Genomic DNA, 19995 nt, shown 5'->3' with positions numbered 1-19995 from the left:
CCCCCCCCCCCCCCCCCCCAAAAAAAAAAACACATTACTATGACATCAGTGAATTGAAAGTCTTTTCCAACACTGAATACAACCTTTCTGTCGTCTGTGTGCAGTTGTCCGAATCGTTAACGGAAAGCATGGTGCCATTTGATGCCACATCTGAAACTCCGCTTGAGGAGCAAAGGACTGAGGCCATGGTGCGGGTGCAGGATGCTCTGCTGGTTCGACTGGCACCAGAAGCACTGGGGCTGCTGCGTGCTGCCAGGTCAGGGAGACTCAACATGCCTTCGATCCCTCACACTAATCACACATGTTAAGTTATTTAAGTATTCACCGTCTTCTTGTCATTCTCAGAGAGGTGTGGCCAGAGGGAGATGTGTTTGGTTCTGCTGATGTGGAACCTGAGGAGGAACTGGAACTCCTAAAGCAGATCCTGCATGCAAACCTGCCAAGTATGTCTTTTTTTATATCATTTTTTTTTATTTACGAGATCCTTTGTATCACAGCATCTATGCAGCATTCATACCGTTCCTTCTGATTTCAGGGTCAGCTCCTCCTGAGCCTGCAGCAGAGGAGGACGACGATGCAGCAGAGTTGGAAGAGGAAGAGTTTGAGTCTGTCCAGGTTTCTGAAAAAGAGTTTGACTTCCTAGACTTTATCAAGAGGTGGGGAAACCGCTTGTATTACAGTAACCTGCTGCCAATGCATGCAAAATAGTGCTCTTGTGACCCTCCTAATGGGGCATGTTGCCCTTCTCTTACACCTCACAGGTTTTCCAACCCCAGTATTGTGCGTCCATACCTCCTCTTATTGAAATCATACTCAAAAAACACACCTCACACGAACCACTGCATCGCTCGAATGCTGCACCGCTTGGCTGTCGACCTCAAAATGGACGCCCAGATTTTCCAGCTGTCTGTCTTCAACCTTTTTAACAAGATCCTGAGTGACCCCGCTGCTGCTGCTTATAAGGTACAGTAATGACATGAGGAATGTGTCCTTCTCTGTTGGCTGTTTTGCAATATAAGGGCAAGTGTATACGACACACAGGAGCTTACTTTTATTCTCTCCTTCACAGGAACTGGTGACCTTTGCCAAGTTTGTGCTGAACCGTTTCTTTTCTCTGGCAGCACAAAACAACAAGGCTTATGTTGAACTGCTGTTCTGGAAAAATGTGGGAGCTGTTCGCGAGATGACTGAAGGCTACAGCAAAGACGGGTTGGTGCTTGTTTTTTGCGTGTCTGCCATTGTGTGTCTTGTTAAGCTGACTTGTTGCCCAGTTACAGGTAAAAGATGCACATGTGTACAATTTCAAGACATTTATTAAAACAAATAGCAAAGATTTGGGTTCTGCTATTTGAAATATCGCATCTCGTTCTAAATATGTCAGAGAGGGAACGAAACCAACGTGGACTGAGGAGGAGGAAGAGGAGTTGCGCAACCTTTACGAGGAGCACCGTCATTCTGAAGGTCTGCTTTCTTTTGATTGTTGAATTATAAGTTACAAGACACACTTGCACACATACTTAGGTGTCGATTTGTTTCATTGACTGTCCATTCTTGTGTTCAGTGCCAGATATAGTGGAGACTCTGCTGCCGTTACTCAGCAACAGCACCCGCACTCGGCGCCACGTAGTGATGCAGCTGGTGCATATGGGTCTGGTGGAAAATGCTAAAGCACTGAAGAAACAGAAGTATGTACTCCAGACAGAATCAGTAATATACTGATGGTAATGTAGTGAGGGATATATTGCAGAATTTGTTCTAAACATTGCAATTTTGTTTTGTCTTCCAAAAGGAAAGGTACCCAGATTGTTCTTTGGACTGAGGAGCAGGAGGAGGAGCTGCAGATGCTCTACGAGGAGTACAAAGACTCTGATGGTACTGGACACCATATTATCATTTTGTAGTACATGGGAGAAAACTGAAGTAGCCCTTCAGTGTACCTCAGCTCCAGTTCTTGTACAACAACAAGTCTCAGGAATGCTGATACGTGCTTTTTGTGGTGACCCTCTTTAGTGATAAAACTGTATTTTCACAGACGTGCTGGGTAATCTCCTGAAGAAGCTCACCGCCAAGCGGTCCCGTGCACGTGTGGTGGACAAGCTGCTCAGTATGGGCTTGGTGTCTGAGAGACGAGAACTTTATAAGAAGAGGAGTCGCAGCGCTCATGAGAAGAGCTCTGGAAAAAGAATGGTGAAGTTATTTTAACTACTTCTTATTACTGATCCATAAAGCAGTTATCATCTTATCTTTTACAATAACACTCTGGACCAGACTAAGAAATGGGAAATTAAGACAATTATATGTTTAATACAATTGAATAAATATATATATTAAAAAAATAGAAAAATAACATCGATGATAAGAAATGGTGCTTCAATAAAGGTCACTCTTTCTCTTTTAGACTGAAGAAGAATTCCTTGACGGACTAACACAAGGCTTACCAGATGATCCTGATGACAGAGATGAAGAGGATGAATCTGAAGAGAGTGACGAAGAGGAAGATCAAGAGCAAGAGAGGGAAACACAAAATGGAAAAAGGAGGATCCAGAGCCCGCCCTCTCCAGTGGCGAGGAGACCTGATGTCGGCCCCATGGTGTATGCTTTATGGCAGGAAGGTGAGACAAAGGCCCTTTGTGCAGATGGTAAAATGAGAAATATTTATCACAGTGATAGTTCATATTATATATGGATTCAATTAATTTTTCTACGTAATATCGGACTCTCTTCTTGATAGATAAAATCATAGAGATAAACGGGGATGTGTGTCCTGGTTTCAAAAAGTGTATCTTTCTTTTTCTCCATTATGCACTCTTAGGAGTAGTTTCATGCTGTTGTTTTCTTTTCTTTATATCAGACATGTCTGGACCTTTGTTATGGTTACAAAATAGTCTGTACACAACAGCCGAGGACCGAAAAGCAGACGGTAAGTGCAACTGTCCCAAAAAAAAGTATCCAAACAGTTATTTCTTTATTCTATTTCAAGTGGGTTTGACTTTCAGTGAAGTTACAGTATGTGTGAGAAACGTATATGTAACTCGTGCTGTTTGGTCTGTTGATGTAATCGTTCTGAAGGTTTGGCCCTGGCTGTGCCACTTGTTCCTCTGTCGGAGGCGAATGAAGACGCCATGGACAACAAGAGCTTCCTGAGGCTGTTGCGCAAACTGGGAATGCGGCCACCTGCAAATGAACAGGTGTGATATTTCACCATTTCAGCTCCTTCTAATGATATGCCTTGTTCTTTCATTTAAGACTGTGTTGGAGTTTCTCTGTTTGATTGCAAAATCATCTGGAAAAAATGGATTAAAAAAAATACACCTGGTGGCAAAATACTATACAGCTGATACTTTACGTTTACATTCATTTTAGTTGTTTTTTACTTTTCTGTAACCAGGAGACTTTTTGGAGGATCCCAGAAAACATCAGTGTAGCCCAGCTCCGGAGTGCAGCTGCAGCTCTTAGTACAAGAGAAGAAGAACATAAAGGAGGCGGGGAGCACGACGGCTCCAGAAGTCCAACCGGAGAATCCCAGGAGGAGGAAGAGGAAGAGGAGGAGGTCTCAGGTGAACAGCGAGCTCAGGCTCTGAGAGCTCTGCTGCTCACACGCAAGAGGAAACACCACACCTTGGAGCATACAGGTATGCATGGGAGCTTCAGATTCTGCAATTTGTCTCAGATGACAGCAGTAAATTACAGCTCTGTCGCGTAGGTGAGTGTTAAATAACATGCCTACTAGAAGAGCCTGCTCTGGCTAAACTAGCAACCAAAAATGTGGTGTTACATAATCTTAAATGTAAAAATCACTGTCTGTGCTTCAATTTCCCAAGAATATAACAGAAATCCAGTCAAGTGCTGTTTTAGCCTTGAACTGGAGAAGCAGCGATGTAATTGTGACTGTAAAAAAAACCTTGTTTTGCATCTCAAAATGTCAGACGTACGAAACATAAAACATCAAGGTGAAAAAAGGACAGTGAGAATTACACTTAATAATGAAGTTCCTTTGGTATAGAAGTTTGAAAGATGTTTCCCACTGCCTTTATCAGCGAGAAGTGAAGCCATTGCATGAGATCAGCCGAGGATTGAGATGACTTTGTTCATTTATTCGACTTTTCTGTTGTTTTTAGCTCCTGTGTCCGATTTCAGTCCTACTGAGGATGCAGATGATACACTTGAGAGGTGAGGCATCGCTCTCTGTTTTTTGTTAATCAGTTAAGCCCCACAGCTGAGAAATGTCTAATTATAAACACTTCTTAATCTATTCCTGTTCACATCAGGTCCCGGGAGAAGACCTCAACTAAAAGAAGCAGGGTGTTGGACGACGATGATGAGGAGGAGAATGGTATAACTTACGTGTGGATATCAAATTAGTGTTTTAATGTGTTCGTTTAGAGGGCACTAAGTGGGCTCTCACAATACTTGTGAAACTAAAGGTTAATAGTATGTCGTCACTCCTTGTTTCATGCTCAGCTTAACATCTGTGCTACGGCAGTCCGGGGCCAGTAATGATCCTCCGATAATATTGGTGTTTAATCATGACTGAGCTGCAGCATTTTTGGCTCACGCATTACTGTCTTTACAGGGGAGGACTCCGCCATGGCGGTGGATGTGGAAACGAACGGTGACTCGGATTCAGACGGGGAGGATATCTCTGCGCCTGTGAAGCGTAGACGGAAGCTGGTCTTAATTGATGAGGAGGACGATGAGGATTAGTGACTTTCTGTAATGGACTGTAAAAACTGCAGACGGGGGAGTCCTAAAAGGCCCGTACTTTGCTCAAAGGTGGATACAGCCCTCTGGAGGTCTGTAGTCCAGAGAGGAGAAACTATTAATGGAGTACCAGCCCAAAAAAAACAGGTCCTTAGACCGGCCCCTTGTGAATGCATGGATCCTATTAAGCAGTTTCATGTTATAATCTATTTGGTAAGCTTGATTGGTGCCTTTTTGTAGTTACGGTATATAAGTTCTGACTTCTTTTTTTTTCGTCATTCCTTTTCTCTTTGCATCCTCAGCGTGTACATCATACAGGTTTTATCTGTCTGTGAAAGGTTTGCATCACAGGATTTCATCTATAACTTTGAGCTGCAGGTTAATTGTTGCATTATTTTAGTAACATTACCTTTTGGATTTCAGAGTAAAAGAATTCATGCCTACTTATTAATAAAAAAAGCACTGATGTCAAAATATTGGCTCACTAGCAGCTTTTGTTGTCATTTTGGTGCACTGCATGATTTTTAACAGTAGAGGGCGCTTAAATGTAAACTATTGCGTTTGTGAATTCCTTAAAGTATTATTTGAATATCTGTTTGTAGAATATCTCATTTAAACTCTTTAATATATTGTAAATCCCTTTTTAAATTTAGTTTTTGAGCAAATCTTTTTAGTATTTTATCTCTGTAGTGCGTGAGAACAGCCTCTGATTATAATCTCAATCTGTCCTTATGTGTTTTATACTTCTGCAGAGATGACATGAACAGATGTATTTGGAGTGAGCTTTCTTCAAAGAGGATCCTGTATATGTGTGCAGTTGCTGCCTGTAGTCCACGTTTTGCAGCTGTGTCGGAGGTGGTCTCCTGTCCCCACATCTGGACCATGTTAGTAACTTCCTGTCGCAGCATCTGTTCTGCCCCCATCCCACGGAGCCACAATGCAGCCCTGGCAATCCACACAGATACTGCCGTGAGGGAAGCATGTGAGCTCAATGGTGGGTGGGTGTAGTTCATGAAACTTCAGAGGTTAGAGGTGTATCTCTTCCTCTGCACAGTCCCAATATGTCCCCGTGCGTTAACCTAAACCAGGCTTGGACAGTCTGTATATTGAGTTTACAAGGGGATGACTCATTGTTTTGTAACCAGTACATAAAAGCCTGGAGGCTGTTTTGCATAAATGTTGGCAACAGATTATACAGTCATTTCATTTAATCATGCAAACTTTCAGCAAATAGAAACCATACTTTTAGTAAAAATGAAGCCCTAGCTTTTCATTTAGAAGCTGCAAAGAGTCACGGAATTCACCCTCAAGTGTTGGAGTTGATACGCTTTCCTCAGAAATGACAGGTTTAGGATTTAACACTTATGATATATATAGGTAGAAAATAGGCATATTAAAAGGTATTTCAAGCATACCCTCAAAAACTCAGCCACAGTCAGTATTAATGTTGCTGCTTATCCACAAATGGATCATTAATTGTTAAGTCCTGTAACGGTTGCAGAAGCTCTATGTAGGGAGTCTCCTGCTTGGCTTACCTTGGGCCACAGTCTGATTTAGGGAAATGTACACGTGAGGGATGGAGGAAAAACAACCTCATTTGTTCGTCGCGTTTTTTCCACAACTCGCTCAGATTGAACAGAGATTCATGTCTCCACACAACACCACACACGCAGCCTTTGGCCATCTGTTTTCATGCGTCAGGTAGTTCATAGAGGGACATGTCTTTGTGGAACCGACACACCATGTCAAAGTAATAATCTCTAATCTTAACGATCTGCTAATCAAGTCGAACCTGACTGATCAGATCATAGAATTATCTCCATTTGTAAATGTAGACTATGAACGCCCTGCAAATGGTAAACGAGGAACACCTGTGGGTATAGCTGTTCAACTGTTAGTGTGGTGGCCATGCAGTCTATGGTCATGGCTATAAAAATACAACTCCCTGGCTCACACACGTGCAAGTACCTCCTCCGGTTGACCCTGTGGTGCAAGTGAAGTGCTCCTACAGTCTCAGCCTCACAGCTGTAGCTCATTCCTTCTGAATGTACCAACACAATCCATTCCACAGGGTCTTATGTCAACAGTTGTTACTCTAAACACAGCAAATACCCAACCATCCTCAGTGTGTAACTATATGAATACAAAAGATGAAAATAATGAGTTGGCCTCTAATACATACTTGTCTATATAGTTCATGTATTTACCACTTTCTAAAAAAGACATCATTTAAAAAGGATTTAAAATTTGTATTTTACTAATAAATGATGGATCAGATATAAGCCATCTATGAGGATAACTTTGGAGTTGTCAGGCAGTAAAAAGTGATCTTAATAGTCATTAAAACATGAGTGTCATCAAGTCGGCAGTTATAAATGTTAATATGGGACGATTACTGATAAGGGACAAAGGTTTCTCACTTTCTGATAGCCAACAGCAAACATTAGGAAGTCACAAACAAAAGTTAATGAGTTTTAATTGTCTGTTTTTGTTTTTAGTATGTGTATACCCAAGATTCCATGGAAAGCTGTATTGATGCTGAGTGGATGAACCTGGTGAAATTAAGTAAATTTAGTGGAATCACTCTGTAAACAAACACAACCTGGCAACCCAAAATGTTTTCATGTTGGTTTTTGCCCTATAACACATTAATAGTTATTGTTAAAGCCATTAATTACAATTACGAACCCTTTACAAATAGTGCTTTATTAAAAAGTGACACTGTTACAGCTAGCACTTTTAGCTAATCCTTAATTAAAGACAAACAGCTGTAGTTTAGCCAGTGTGGGCAAAGATTACTTTGTTGTCATATGGGGAGTGTGGGGGGGATAAAACACAAGGTTAACCGTTTGGTGTAGATGTACTTGTGTGACTCCTATCAGTTCATTATTATGTATTCTGATAAACCCCCGTTAATTGAGTGAGTTAATCACAGGAGCTCAGGTAAAGCTGGCTCATCAAAGCTCGGGCCTCGTCTGTGGCCCCCCCTCACCCGTCACCCCTCCCCGCCCCCCGGGCTCTTCCAACGGCCCAACTGACGACGCAGGATGGAGATAGAAAGGGGGATTGCCTTGGAGCGAACAAGTTTTTCTCCTTTTGTTTTTTTTTAAGTGCCGTTTAGTTCAGCGGGGAGAGGGGAGGCGTGTGAGGGAGGATCAGTAACATTTTCCAGAGAAGACGGGTCGAACTTGTAGTAGTTTGATTGTTGAGTCACAGACGGGAACTCCAACGGTTAATTTGGACACAAAGTTGTGTGACTGACTGAGGCACCGCGGAGAATGTAAACTAACCAAACCGTCCTCAGATCAGATCTACTGCGGTCACAGCTAGGTTGGCGTTTTTTGAAACATTTCCATGAGGCAGGGATAGGAACAAAAAAACGATGCCGTTGTTCTCGGTTTAGTGCAGCCCGTGAGTTTAAAAAGAGCCTGCGGAGAAGTTGAGAGAAAACCGGTTTTCCCTGGTACCCTGCCGCCGCTTTTGTGTTGGTGAATGGTGCGGTGTTTTTCCTGTTTTACAGGGCCAACTGTGGAACACACAAGACTCATCGGTAAGTTTTTTTTAAATCACTTTAATTAAAAAAAAATATGATTATTTTGTGTTGCAGATGTCTAATTACTCAATTAGACGACTCTTCGTTTTTAAACCCCGGTGATTGGCTGTCTGTTTCTTTAGCTCTCTGCTAGTGGGACGTTTGAATTCAGTTAACTCCGGTGTAATCTTGGAAACAATAGCCGCTCACTGTACTCCATTACCGATGATGAACGATAATAGCTGAGTGATGGCCCCCCAGATCCTGACTGATCAGCTGATTATGTTTGTAATAACATGTAGCGAAGCTGGCTGCTAACCCTTTTTAAAACATTTCTACACTTGAGGCTCATAATGCTATTTATCCTTCATCCAGACATAATGATCCAGCATAATAAAGGCTTTATCGGTGTGCACTGAACCTTACATTTAGACCAAAATCCTCAACTAAATTAAAACCCAGAGTTGTCAGTCAGTACTGATTAAAGCACAGTACTGACTGACAACTCTGGGTTTTAACTTAGTTCTGTGGTAGTTGTGCTGGTGGAAGATGGGAAGTGGCTTGCAGCTCTAAACAAAAATGAATAATCAATACATCATTTATTTACATCTAGTTATACGTTATGTATAACAACAGATTGTTTGACAAGTCTGAACACTTGGAGGAATATAACTTGTATTTCTTTACAACGCCCATAGTGCCTTTATGTATATGTATATAGCTATATAGGGACATCCTTCCTCTTGGGAGGCGAACATGTCATGTGCCTTCTGGCCCACATAGCGTGCAATAAGCCCTGTGGTTCTGCTGTGTGATCCAGGGTGGGAGTGCCCGTGGGGTTTTTGGGCTGTGTGATGATAGCCTACAGGTCCTGTCTTTACTGGGGAGTGCAGTCTGTAGTTGCACCCCCCACACCGACCATCATCTACTCGACCTACTCTGTCAGCCTGCACCAGATGGTTTTGTCCCTTTGAAAAAAGGCAGAGAGGAAACCCTTCCCTGCTTTGAGGAAAGAGAGAAGGCAGGAAAGGAGGCATGAAGAGCAGGGTTAGACTGCACATGTTCTGCATGGTGCCTTTTAATTAGCACGGACACAGTGGTGTCATTTTTTGTCTAGTATTTGGTATAAAAATCTGTTGACGGCATGCTCATGTCTCTTATCCTCAGCGATTAAAAACACATCAACGGTATTGAAACGTTGCTTTTCAGGAGAGCGTTGTTGGGGAGAGAGTGTGCACAGTGAGAACAGCTGACCCGCACAGCAAAGCAGGAATTCCCTTTTTATGGGAACAAACTTTAATTTGAAGTTTGGATAATGTGTTTGGATATGCTTTCTTCTTTAAACACAAGCAGTCTTTCCCCCCCCTTAAGACAACAGGGCCATAGGAGAAGGCTTATTCTTCTTATTAAGGAATTGGCTTGCTGGCCCTCGCTGTATCTTCCGTTCCAAACTGTAGAAAGCTGCATTGGTAAACTCTATGTTTTGTAATATAAAGTAAACAATTCATCCTTTTTAGTGTACATTATGAAGTATACGTCTTTGGCTGTCTGAGAGCCCATATTAGAAATTTGGGGAACTTCTAGTTTTACTTTTAGCTGTTTTGCCAGCTGAAAAAGATGAACTTTTTGCTTTCTATGTTTCCCAGTACTTTAAAACACAAGTATTACTCAACAACAGGTCAATAATTATTATTTAGGTGAGTCTACCTCACAACTCTTCAGAATTGTTGGGTTAGCACTCCAGCTCTGTCAGGCCACATGTTCAAGCCTCCTGCCTCCGTCTTTATGCTGCACATGGGAATATATGAGGAATGACTCCAAGCTTGTCATGGTAAATAAGAGCTCATTAAGGAAGAGCTGTGCTGTATAATACAAAGACTCATTGCTGTGCTTTCCCTTCTTGGAAAGTGCATCAATTATTTTTTTTATGTCCTTGTTGTTATTAATGTGGTAAAAGGTAGCTAATTCAATATATTTTTAAATGACCCAACCAAAGGTGTAATTGCTAATATCAGCAAATGCAATCAATGCTGTTTCTCTGTGTTAATAAACTAAAGAGGCCTAACTGAACATGGCTGAGCAGCAGTTTGTTGTTAGACTTATGGACGAGGGATTCCTGGGTGCAAGAAAAGACCCATTGTCACATGGAAACCACATACAAGCTGATACCAGTTATTTTGAAACATCCACCCATGTGCTACTTATAGCACTTAAACATTGGTTATAGTTAAGACATGAGCGGGTCATTGAATTGGCTTGGAAAAGGAAGGACGCACATGATATTTTAGGCTCGCGAGATCGCTGTAGGAGGTACAATTATTGTCGAGTGGAATTTGACAAAGAGGGTTAAATGGCTGCTCTAAATGATAGAGCTGCAGACATATATAGGCACTGCATGGAGGTATGGACCGCTGACTCCCCTTTCTGCCCCTAGCAAACCTATCTACACTGTATCATAACTCAATAAGTGGCCTATTTGATTTACTTTGGCAGTCTGCTTCAGCAGATTTGTTTCTTGCAAACAAACTCCCTTTGAAAAGAGATAAAAACACATGTGTGATAAGAGCCAAACAAAGTTTCAATAGACGCCATAATAACATCATTATAAGCTCGACTTCATACAGAACACAACTTGAACTGGTAAAGCGTTGGTGTCTTGCTCAGGGACACCGGTGCTCTACACTAACCTAGTGTTCATCAGAAGCATATATTATCTCATACACAGTGCCACACTCTCATGCTTTCACTAACATATGGACATCAGACTCCGCCGCACCGCCTACTAAATGCTGCTCTCTACCACAAACCCTAATAGAGTGTTGTGGAACTGCCCCTCCTTGCTGCACACACTGTACGCTCCTTCCTCTGCTGCTGGATCACAACTTACTGCAGCAGAGAGTGTTTACTTGGTGTATGGATATTAGTCCTATGTTAATGACCATGTGTATTTCTGATGTACAGTATACGTTCATGCAACCATCGACATGTGACTCTTCAAAAGGCTACTTATTGTGTTTCTGATCTCTATAAGTAGCTCTCTGCATTTTTATGTTGAAAGGCCTCTATTGTTTAGACGAAAGTCAGGCATGAGGCTGAGAGATTATGAGGGAAAAATAAGTTAGATACTAATGAAATACTGCCACAAGTGACCGTTATTGTGGTCCATGGCCAGAAGCCAAACTATTTGGCAGTGAGAATTATGAACATGATCTTTATTTGGAAATAGGAGACTTCAGTTTTAAAGTCGTACAACTGCCAGTGGGGATTGTGACTGACATGTTGTCACTTGGGCTGCTCCCAACTGTGTCTCTATGAAGCTATAAAGTGCATTCAAATATTGCAAAATGGTGTGAATTTCCAAGACTCTGGGCGGTGATCAAGATGTTGGAATTCTAAAATAGAGTTGGTTGGTTGAACTGAGTCAGCTTTGGGAGGCAAGTCATTTTGCATCAAATTCACAATTTTGGAAACTGTAGTCACAAATATGTGGATTGTGAGGAGTAAAGTAGAAACATATTTTGTTGGCTCAAGTTGAGGTACCAAATATCCATCGCAATACTCTAGTGTTATAGCTTGTATTTATTTATTTGTGTGTGTGTTTGAGTTATGAAGTTTATAGCTGTAATGAAGTGTGATTGGGGAAGGAATCTGAACAGGAATGTGACAGTAGAGGCTTGTGGCACTGGCAGGTGTTGATATGTCGATATAAAGTCTGCATAGATGTATTAATTTTTGCACATTCGTGATCAGTCCATCATTTTGGTTTGGATATGGCTGCATGGAGCTCAAACTGAGCGTATATCAACATGAAATTACAAAACCTCTGAGCATGAGACGTCTGGAAAAGAATTGAAACTAACTATCATGTGGTGCTTTGTTCATTATACAAGTCGTTACAGCACACCAAGCACAAACTCTGTGCTGAAATAGTTTCAATCACGTAAGCAGAGATACAATGGCAAGTGTTATGTGTAGATTAGCCTGTGAGCCAGACAGATTACACGCTTGTTTTCATCATATTGCAAGGTTTCTGTTTCCTAAGACGACCAAATTGCTCCAGTTGTTTGTATTGACAATGCTACCTTTCATAGCAGTCCAGATCCCTAGGTAGCTGCGTTGTGTTTCCCAGATTCCCATTTGAAATCAGGCAGTGATGTTGTTGAGGTGAAGTGATGTTTCAGTGTTGGTGATCCAACGTCTTGTTCCTATCTGCACTGTGTCACAGACACAAGGGTCAGTTCCTGCTGAAAGCTGATGTTCCACTTCCTCATCTGGTCCTGAGCTTCCTGCTGTGGAGAGACAGGAAGCTCAATAGTGGCCGACATGATGCCTTGCTCAATATGACTCTGAGTGAAAGCAGATGTTATTGGGATGACGAGCATACATTTATCCACGTTATCCAGTTTTATGCTTAGCACAATATGGCATGAGCCCCACCGGGACAGTTAGCTTTATTCCCATGGTTCCTGTTGTCTAGACCCGATCAGTCTTTCAGCTGGTTGGGGTGTTCAGCTGAAGGTGCCATAATTTATGGCTGCAACTGCAGAGCGCAGACAAGGTTGCATCTCACACCCTTGGTGGAGTCTTCCAAGTGAAATTGTCAGACAGCCAGGTCATAAAACTACAGGTTTTTTAGCTTCTCAGCTGTGGTCGTCAAATTGGAGGAGCACTTGCAGAATCCTAGGGTGTGATCACACACACACACCCCTTGATTAAACACACCCAAATTAGCTATGTGGGGAACTTGTAGCCGGCTCTGCCTGTTCCTCAGCAGCTGAGCACTCAAATCTGTGCTGCTCAGCCCCCTGCAGTGTTTGTTCAGGGAGTGTATACTCTTGGGCTGATTTTTTTTTTTTCCAAGAGCAACATAATATTCCAATAGCTCATCCGAAGCTGATGCGTACTGTGTGTCAATGCACTGTTCCCACCGCTATACTGTAAGTGATACTTCTGGAGGCCATTATGTGTGCTTTTTTTCTAGTCTTGCCATTGGAGTCCAAGTAAATGCAGAGTTGACACTTTTCAAACCTCTACTGGTCAAGCTAATCCATGCTGGAAATCAAATACTCGCCAAACTTTTTAGCCCCGATCGACCGGTGAGCCGATCCATCACCTATTCAATTTATTTCCACATTTGTTGTGTCCCGACATTAATGAACCCAAGAGGATAAATCCGTCTGACTTTGGTAATTCTCTGACTTTTAGTGCCATCATGAAGTTTTTATGATTGTCATGAAATTTACTACTGGTATTAAAGGTCCCTCAAGGATAACTTTGTTGATCCTTTTCATCTAACACTATCACTTGATCTAACTTTGAATATTGTCCAATCCTTTGCTTTATGACCAACAACCTTAAAAAAACGAATGATATTCCCACCCGCCTGAGCTGTACTTTGTGTTTAGCTCGAATTAGGAAATTTCCGCATTCCAAGAGGTTAAACTTAGATGGTGAACCTGGTAAATATTGCTTCAGCATGTTAGCATTATCACTGTGAGCATGTTAGCATGCTGATGCTAGCATGGCTAAGTTAGTAGTAGCCTCACAGAGCTGCTAGCATGGCTGTAGACTCTTAGTCTTGTTGACTTTGTATTGTATTTGTTGCCAGGCAACTTTAGCTTGTAGAAAATTCAGCTAGGAGGAAGCATTGGGAGGTTTAGGGGGCTCCAGTGAGCTCAGTCACTAAGACAGATAGCTCTGTTTCTAGTTAGGTACCCCTCCCTTCATCACTCACCAGCCCTCTGAAAGGCAAATACTTGGCACCCATCTTACAGCAAACACACAGGATCTACCAGTCTCCTTGGTGCTCTCAACCATCTTCATGCCGTCTGCATGGTTTCCTCTGAGTGCCACTAGAGGTCACAGCATGGGCCTCAGAGTCTTTGTTTTGCCCCATAATGGCTCTATTCTCCCACAGCAGCAAGAACTTCCAAGCCTGCTAGACATAGGACACCATTGTGCATCATGGAGGGGTAATATGAGCAAAGGCGTGCAGAGACATGGATGTGCGTGTTAAGTAAATTACTGTTAAAATGGTGTTGAAATATTAAATAGTTCACACATAGTGCACTGATGACTTATTATCATGATTTAACTCAATGTAATAAGCCGACCACCAAAAATAAACTCTAAAAAATTAGAGTCCGGGCTGGCTCAGAGGAAGTTGTGGGAAAATCTTGTGAGTGTCCACTAAGACCCTGATGAAGGCCACAAGCCAAAACGTGTTGGTCTTACAATAAAGTTGTTCTATATAAACTACAATTGTTGCTTGTCTTCAAACTTTGACTTCAGACTGTGCTATAACCCACCGCTCTGCTTCTATAGTGTTCCATTTCAGCAATTACTGTAAAAGAAGGAAACTACTGTCTAATGTGATGTGTTACTATTTTATCCACCTCAAAAATGTTGGTACAAAGCTGTATTCAAATTTGACATGCTGCATGTTGATTACAAGAGACATTAAATTACTCTTTTTGTGATAAATAATCATTCTTGAAGATAAAACTACAGAATAATTATATTAGCTTGAAATTTACCTTTTTTCACTTAAGTGGTGTAGATTAAGTTACTTAACCAATCTATCACAAAACATACACTACACATTTGGATTTTACCTGAGTGTCTTAAAACCCTTATAGATAAGGTAGGAATATGAGAACTTCACATAGAAATCCCCACAGACAGCTGTCATATTCAAACCCTTCTTCCTTCAAGATGACAGACAGTGATAGCCAATGAGCTGTCGTGCTGTCCAGCATGTGTGTAGTTTTATATGATCCTACAAAAGAGTTTGGTTCTTTCTTTTAATTTGGCTTGGGTTGATGTGAAGATTATAGTCTTTATTGTATACAGAGATATTTCCAGCAGTGCTTGTTTTGTTTTCAAAAGTTAGAGACGAGGATAGTTACCGAAAAAATGAGTGACTAAAGAAGAAAAGACTATGTCAAGTAATTCATAGGCAGGACATACAAATTACCCTGTGTCTGAGAAAAAGGCAAAACAAATTAGGCATATTTCAGTGTAAAAGATGAATTAGATTTAAGATGGGGGAAGTTCCAGTTAAAGCAGCGGAAGTGGATAGACAGGGCTGAAAGCGAAAGATCTGGCAAATAGTAAGGAATAAAGGCAGGAGTCCTGTTCCTGACTGTTTGTCTCAAGTAGAAAACGTGAGTGAGCTGTAATCGGATCTCAGCTGTGATGAGATCATACAGGAGGCCTGCCAGCAGCCTCAGAAAGAGCAGTCCACCCATAAGCCTTTAGCCCCACTGCAGCCCTCTGTGGCTCTACAGGCCTGCCAGCTGAAATATCATATATCAATTTTCAAGAGTACTAGTTGTTCCTTGAAATTTCAGAGGTGAAATGAGAAAGAACTACTCAAACATGTTTTAAAGCACTGGTCTGCACACAATTTGATAGGAAAACGTGGGCTTCATGCCATTAATGTATAAGCTTTTAGGATAAAATCATTCAATTCAGCATGAAACCAAAGTTGCCAAATTCCTTACAAAACACATTGCTCGACGGCTCTTTCTGTTTAATTCTAAAAAGAACAGTTAAAGTTAGATTTTTTTAAATTGTGTTAAAATCTGATAAAGTAAATCCAATTACTCTTCTCAGATGACCCACCACTTAAAACTGTCAGAGTTCATGACCCTAATGCTTGAGGGGGAACAGAGATAAGGACCGGGGGTCCGGCGCATGGATTATAGTGAGTGAATGAGTTGCTTGTGTGATTGCTCGTAGAGGATTGTAGAGTTGCATAGCTTTGTGTGTTGAGTCTATGACAGCTGCACATACAGTGAAGCTACGAAGAAGTCACAGTTGACCTGAAGATTTCACACTTCACATTTACGCCTGGAGTACTTTAGTTTTTCTGTGTTGATCACGCACTCTCTTTATTCTGTCCTAATCCATCAACATTTCCTCTCCTCTTACAGCCACCAGACCTGCTCAGATGGGGTTGAGATAACGCCACCAGAAGTTCCACCCTTGTGCCGAACTCGAGCCTCCCGCATTCACCCAGAATGGCAGATCCCACCGGGCTGAGCTCCGAAGGGGCCGGGTCAGGCACAGCCGAGGTCGACGCCTGCAGTTTGGAGATAGAGAGGAAGTATGATGTCATCCCCGCCGTCATCTGCTCCATGTGTTGCCTGTTTGGCATCATCTACTGCTTCTTTGGTGAGGATCCCTGCCGGCTCACAGACCTTGAAATCAATGAAAGCTAAAACTGAATGTTTTTTTAATTACTTAACTAGAGTTGCTCAGATATTGATACCAGTATTGGAAATGCCTCAGATATAGCGTAAAATACTGGATTGGGTATCGGCGAGTATGTGATATTTGGTTGTTATATCACTTGCATATTGCGCATGTGCAACTCTCAACAATCATTGTAATCACTTGTAATTTGCTCCATAGTGCAGCCTTTAAATATATCAAATCAAGTTGGCTAAACCTGCACTTTTACTTGATTTGACACAAAAACACTCTGGTTGTAGCTGTTGACAAAGTTACTTTGCGGAGCTTATACCTTGTGTACATTATATTCATATAAAAAGGATAACTGTGTTCCTCACTGTAGATCTCTCCTGTTTCTCCCCTTCTAGGTTACCGCTGTTTCAAGGCTGTCATGTTCCTGTCCGGTCTGATGTTTGGCTCCGTCATCATTTTCTTGCTGTGTCACAAGGAGCATGTGCTGGACACCCAGCTGAGCGTGGAGGCCAGTGCGGGTATCGGCCTCGGTATCGGCCTGCTGTGCGGTCTGGTCACTATGCTGGTGCGAAGCGTCGGCCTCTTCATGACCGGCCTGCTGCTGGGCCTTCTCCTGGCTGTTGCCGCCCTACTGGTCACTCAGCAGTTCTACACTCCAACCACAGTCTGGGTCCCACTGGGTTCACTTCTGGGAGCGGGCATGCTGTTTGCTGTGCTGACACTGCAGTGGCAAAAGCTCTTCACCATGCTCTCCACGGCTGTGTTCGGGGCAGCTATCATTACAGTGTGTGCTGATTACTTTGTGGAGATGCTGGTTTTGGCCACGCATGTGTATGAATGCTTGCGCCTCACACCCGGGCCACCTCTCTGCTGGTACAGCTGGGTCATTCTGGGCATCTGGCCTGCCCTCAGCCTCATAGGAGTACTGGTCCAGTGGAAACTGACGGATGACAGCTTCTCACACACTGAGGGTAAGGAGGAAATATCATGATCCTTTGAGATCTGTTGTAGGGGGGATTTAGGGACCGTATTCATCCAACTTATAAGAATTCAGGCGTTGCGGCGATTAGCACCTGGGTTGTGCAGCGGTGTGGGAGTGTCCCTTAAATGGCCACTTTGTGACATCAATTGTTTTCAAGCCTGACAGCGTTGCTTCTGCTGCTTTGTTGCTGCCAGCCATTCAAAATGGCCAGAATGTTTCATTTCATTATAAATGTAATTTATAGACGGGTCGGGTTGGTTACCGACATAGAGACCGCACACTGAGGAGAGTCCGCCTTGATTAACAGTTGCACCGGGAAAAGGGGGCTCCGTCACTCCCCACAGAGAGAGAGGCAGCAAGTACTAAGTGCACAGCTTTGGGAAGCAAAGTCTGGGTTAGGGGTGATGTAAAGCTGACACAGCCTGAACCGCCAGCCACATGATTTTTTATGGCATACTATACTATACTATGACTTTTTTGACATTTTTATGATATATATATATATATATATATATATGATCTATTCTATTCTATACTTTTTTTTTTTTACTCTTTTACGAGATACAATGCTGTTTTTTTGTTGACATTTTTAAGACATAATACTTTTACTTCTTTAATGACGTTCTATACAATTACTTTTTCATCCCTTTTTAAGACATTTTGTTTTTTAATGGCATTTTTATGATATTCTGTACTATGCCTTTTTTGACATACTATATTATGACTTTTTTAATGACTTTTATGGCATTCTATACCATCACTTTTTTTTACATACTATACCATGACTTTTTATGTCTTCGCGCCATCAAAAGCATGGTATTTAGTTTGCAAGTTGTTCCTCTATCTTACCTTGATGGAAATTTTTTAAATTTGACACAAAGGTCGACTTGGACTGAAGGATGAACCGATTCGATTTTAGGTTGTCAAAGGTCAAGGTAGCTGTGACCACACAGCCGTCCCATTCTTGTGGTGGAATTTAATTTCATCTGGCACTTTGACTCAGGGATGAACTGGTTAGTAATGGTGGTAAAAGGTTATGGTCAATGTAACCTCAAAACACCGTTTTGGCCATAACTCAAGAAATGATATGCTGAGTATGACAATTTCATTAAAATGTCTAATGTCTACTTCTAGCTTAATGAAGCTGCCTTTGAATTTTCTCTTCTCCTTGTAGTCGTTATCAGTCGGAGACAGAAGAGAGTCCAGCTGATGCGAATTCGAGAGAAGGACGCCAAGAAGCGACAGCAGGCAGGTGGGCAGGAAGGCACATACCGCCGTAAACCTACCCCAGTGAAACGTTACGCTGGGGATCTACTGGCACCGGTCAGTGTCACCCAACATGGCGTGTGCTGTAGATGCTGATTATTGTGTTTTTATGGCATCAGTTATACCAGTGAGCCTAACAAATCCTTGTCAAGTTTACGCCCCCGTTTTTGTGTACCTGACTCATCTCTCCATGTGTTGTTCTTCTTAGAGCTACCTGCAAAGTCTGCGGGACAGACAGATGGGCACAGGCACTTCCCTTAGCAGCCTGGGCACTGCCAACCACACCATGATCGACTTGGACTATGACACCGGGTCCACCGCGCCCCTTACAGCTACAACCCCAGTCGTCAGGGTCTGAGCAAAAGGGACTACCTAGAGCTCTCTGGTTCTCCAACTTTGTCTTCTTAACATAGAGTAGAAGCAACAAACTGATACCCTCAGCTAAAGGTTTATTGTGCCCTTAAATTGGTTTGGAGAAAGAGGATTGTTTGGTAAAAGAGAATGCTGCTTTTTGGGGAGGGGTGTCACCTGTTTGGTGAAAGCTATAATATAACCACTACAACTACTGTGTTTCTCAGAGAAACACTTAAAAACAGATACTAACAAAGTAAGGTCCTCCATTTTTTTCATGATGTATTAAATACATAAATAGCAAGTACGAGCCTCAAAAACTGTTCTGTTATGGTAGTGAAGTGACGAAGCAATTTGTTTTACATTACATGTACTGTACTTAAAAAGTTAGTCATTGCCATGAAGTGTTGTTATTACCTGTCGTACCCGTTTAACTGTGTGCTCGTAGGATTTGTGAAAGTTTCTCATTAAAATGACTGTGTATTTGTTTAAATGGAGTTTGGTTTGGTGAGAGAGTAAAATATGACGGGTGGATACATGTATGACAAAGTGAAGCAAAAAATAAACGGTGCAAAAAGAAATACTTTGTATATCCCGTCAGAATAGAGTAGGTGAAGAATTTAGACTGTTGTGTATGCTTGTGGAGTGAACTTTTTATGAGTTAATTTATATATTGACTAAGTACATGATAGGGTTAAAAAAGGACAAAAAAACAAAGCATGTTTGTTAATTTGTAGATTTCTAAAGAATTATCCATTGTGATGTTTGAATTTTGCAGGGACAATGCACTTGTTTCCTGAATCTGTACATACCTGTTGATAAAAATTGCAAAGATAAATAAATGTGTTTCATACAAAAACAGTTTTCACTCCTTGATTGAGTCAGATTAATTACACTGTTGGTCTCTTGCGGCTCTTAGCAACACTGGCAGCAATCCTCACCAGGCATGGAC

The 19995-nt window shown here is 41.9% G+C and overlaps 2 protein-coding genes across 3 annotated transcripts in view; both read left to right on the top strand.

Moving 5' to 3' along the window:
* Positions 1-5229, top strand: part of timeless (timeless circadian clock) — a 9483-nt gene extending 4254 nt beyond the window's left edge. Inside the window, exons 15-30 of the mRNA XM_031851680.1 lie at positions 105-256; positions 346-443; positions 536-656; positions 762-963; positions 1070-1209; positions 1382-1461; positions 1562-1685; positions 1790-1872; positions 2033-2187; positions 2399-2612; positions 2852-2920; positions 3070-3188; positions 3389-3632; positions 4119-4170; positions 4269-4333; positions 4574-5229. Coding sequence (XP_031707540.1) covers positions 105-256; positions 346-443; positions 536-656; positions 762-963; positions 1070-1209; positions 1382-1461; positions 1562-1685; positions 1790-1872; positions 2033-2187; positions 2399-2612; positions 2852-2920; positions 3070-3188; positions 3389-3632; positions 4119-4170; positions 4269-4333; positions 4574-4704 — 2049 coding nt within the window. The 3' untranslated portion in view covers positions 4705-5229. The remainder of the gene's footprint in view (positions 1-104; positions 257-345; positions 444-535; positions 657-761; positions 964-1069; positions 1210-1381; positions 1462-1561; positions 1686-1789; positions 1873-2032; positions 2188-2398; positions 2613-2851; positions 2921-3069; positions 3189-3388; positions 3633-4118; positions 4171-4268; positions 4334-4573) is intronic.
* A 2490-nt stretch (positions 5230-7719) lies between these two features.
* LOC116386470 (transmembrane protein 198-like) lies at positions 7720-19895 on the top strand. Of its 2 annotated transcripts, none has more exons than XM_031852730.1 (5): positions 7720-8251; positions 16171-16411; positions 16840-17415; positions 18601-18749; positions 18901-19895. In XM_031852730.1, the coding sequence occupies exons 2-5, from the start codon at positions 16258-16260 to the stop codon at positions 19048-19050; spliced, it is 1029 nt and encodes a 342-aa protein (XP_031708590.1). In that variant the 5' UTR covers positions 7720-8251; positions 16171-16257; the 3' UTR covers positions 19051-19895. The 2 variants fall into 2 exon arrangements, with proteins under 2 accessions (XP_031708590.1, XP_031708599.1); XM_031852739.1 differs by having other exon boundaries at positions 18601-18678; positions 18901-19040.
* Positions 19896-19995: the final 100 nt, after the last annotated feature.

The sequence above is a fragment of the Anarrhichthys ocellatus genome, unplaced genomic scaffold, assembly GCF_004355925.1.
Source record: "Anarrhichthys ocellatus isolate YVR2014 unplaced genomic scaffold, GSC_Weel_1.0 scaffold1, whole genome shotgun sequence".
NCBI lineage: Eukaryota > Metazoa > Chordata > Actinopteri > Perciformes > Anarhichadidae > Anarrhichthys > Anarrhichthys ocellatus.
The sequence above is the reverse complement of the archived record's forward strand: the minus strand, read 5'-3'. Positions and strand labels throughout refer to the sequence as shown.

What these genes read in the sequence shown, in the direction of transcription:
- LOC116386470 (XM_031852730.1), top strand. Translation starts at nt 16,258, where the DNA reads ATGGCAGATCCCACCGGGCTGAGCTCCGAAGGGGCCGGGTCAGGCACA. An exon ending in CAGCTTCTCACACACTGAGG is followed by an intron (nt 17,416 to 18,600) that starts GTAAGGAGGAAA and finishes TTCTCCTTGTAG; the next exon opens with TCGTTATCAGTCGGAGACAG. An exon ending in CTGGGGATCTACTGGCACCG is followed by an intron (nt 18,750 to 18,900) that starts GTCAGTGTCACC and finishes TGTTCTTCTTAG; the next exon opens with AGCTACCTGCAAAGTCTGCG.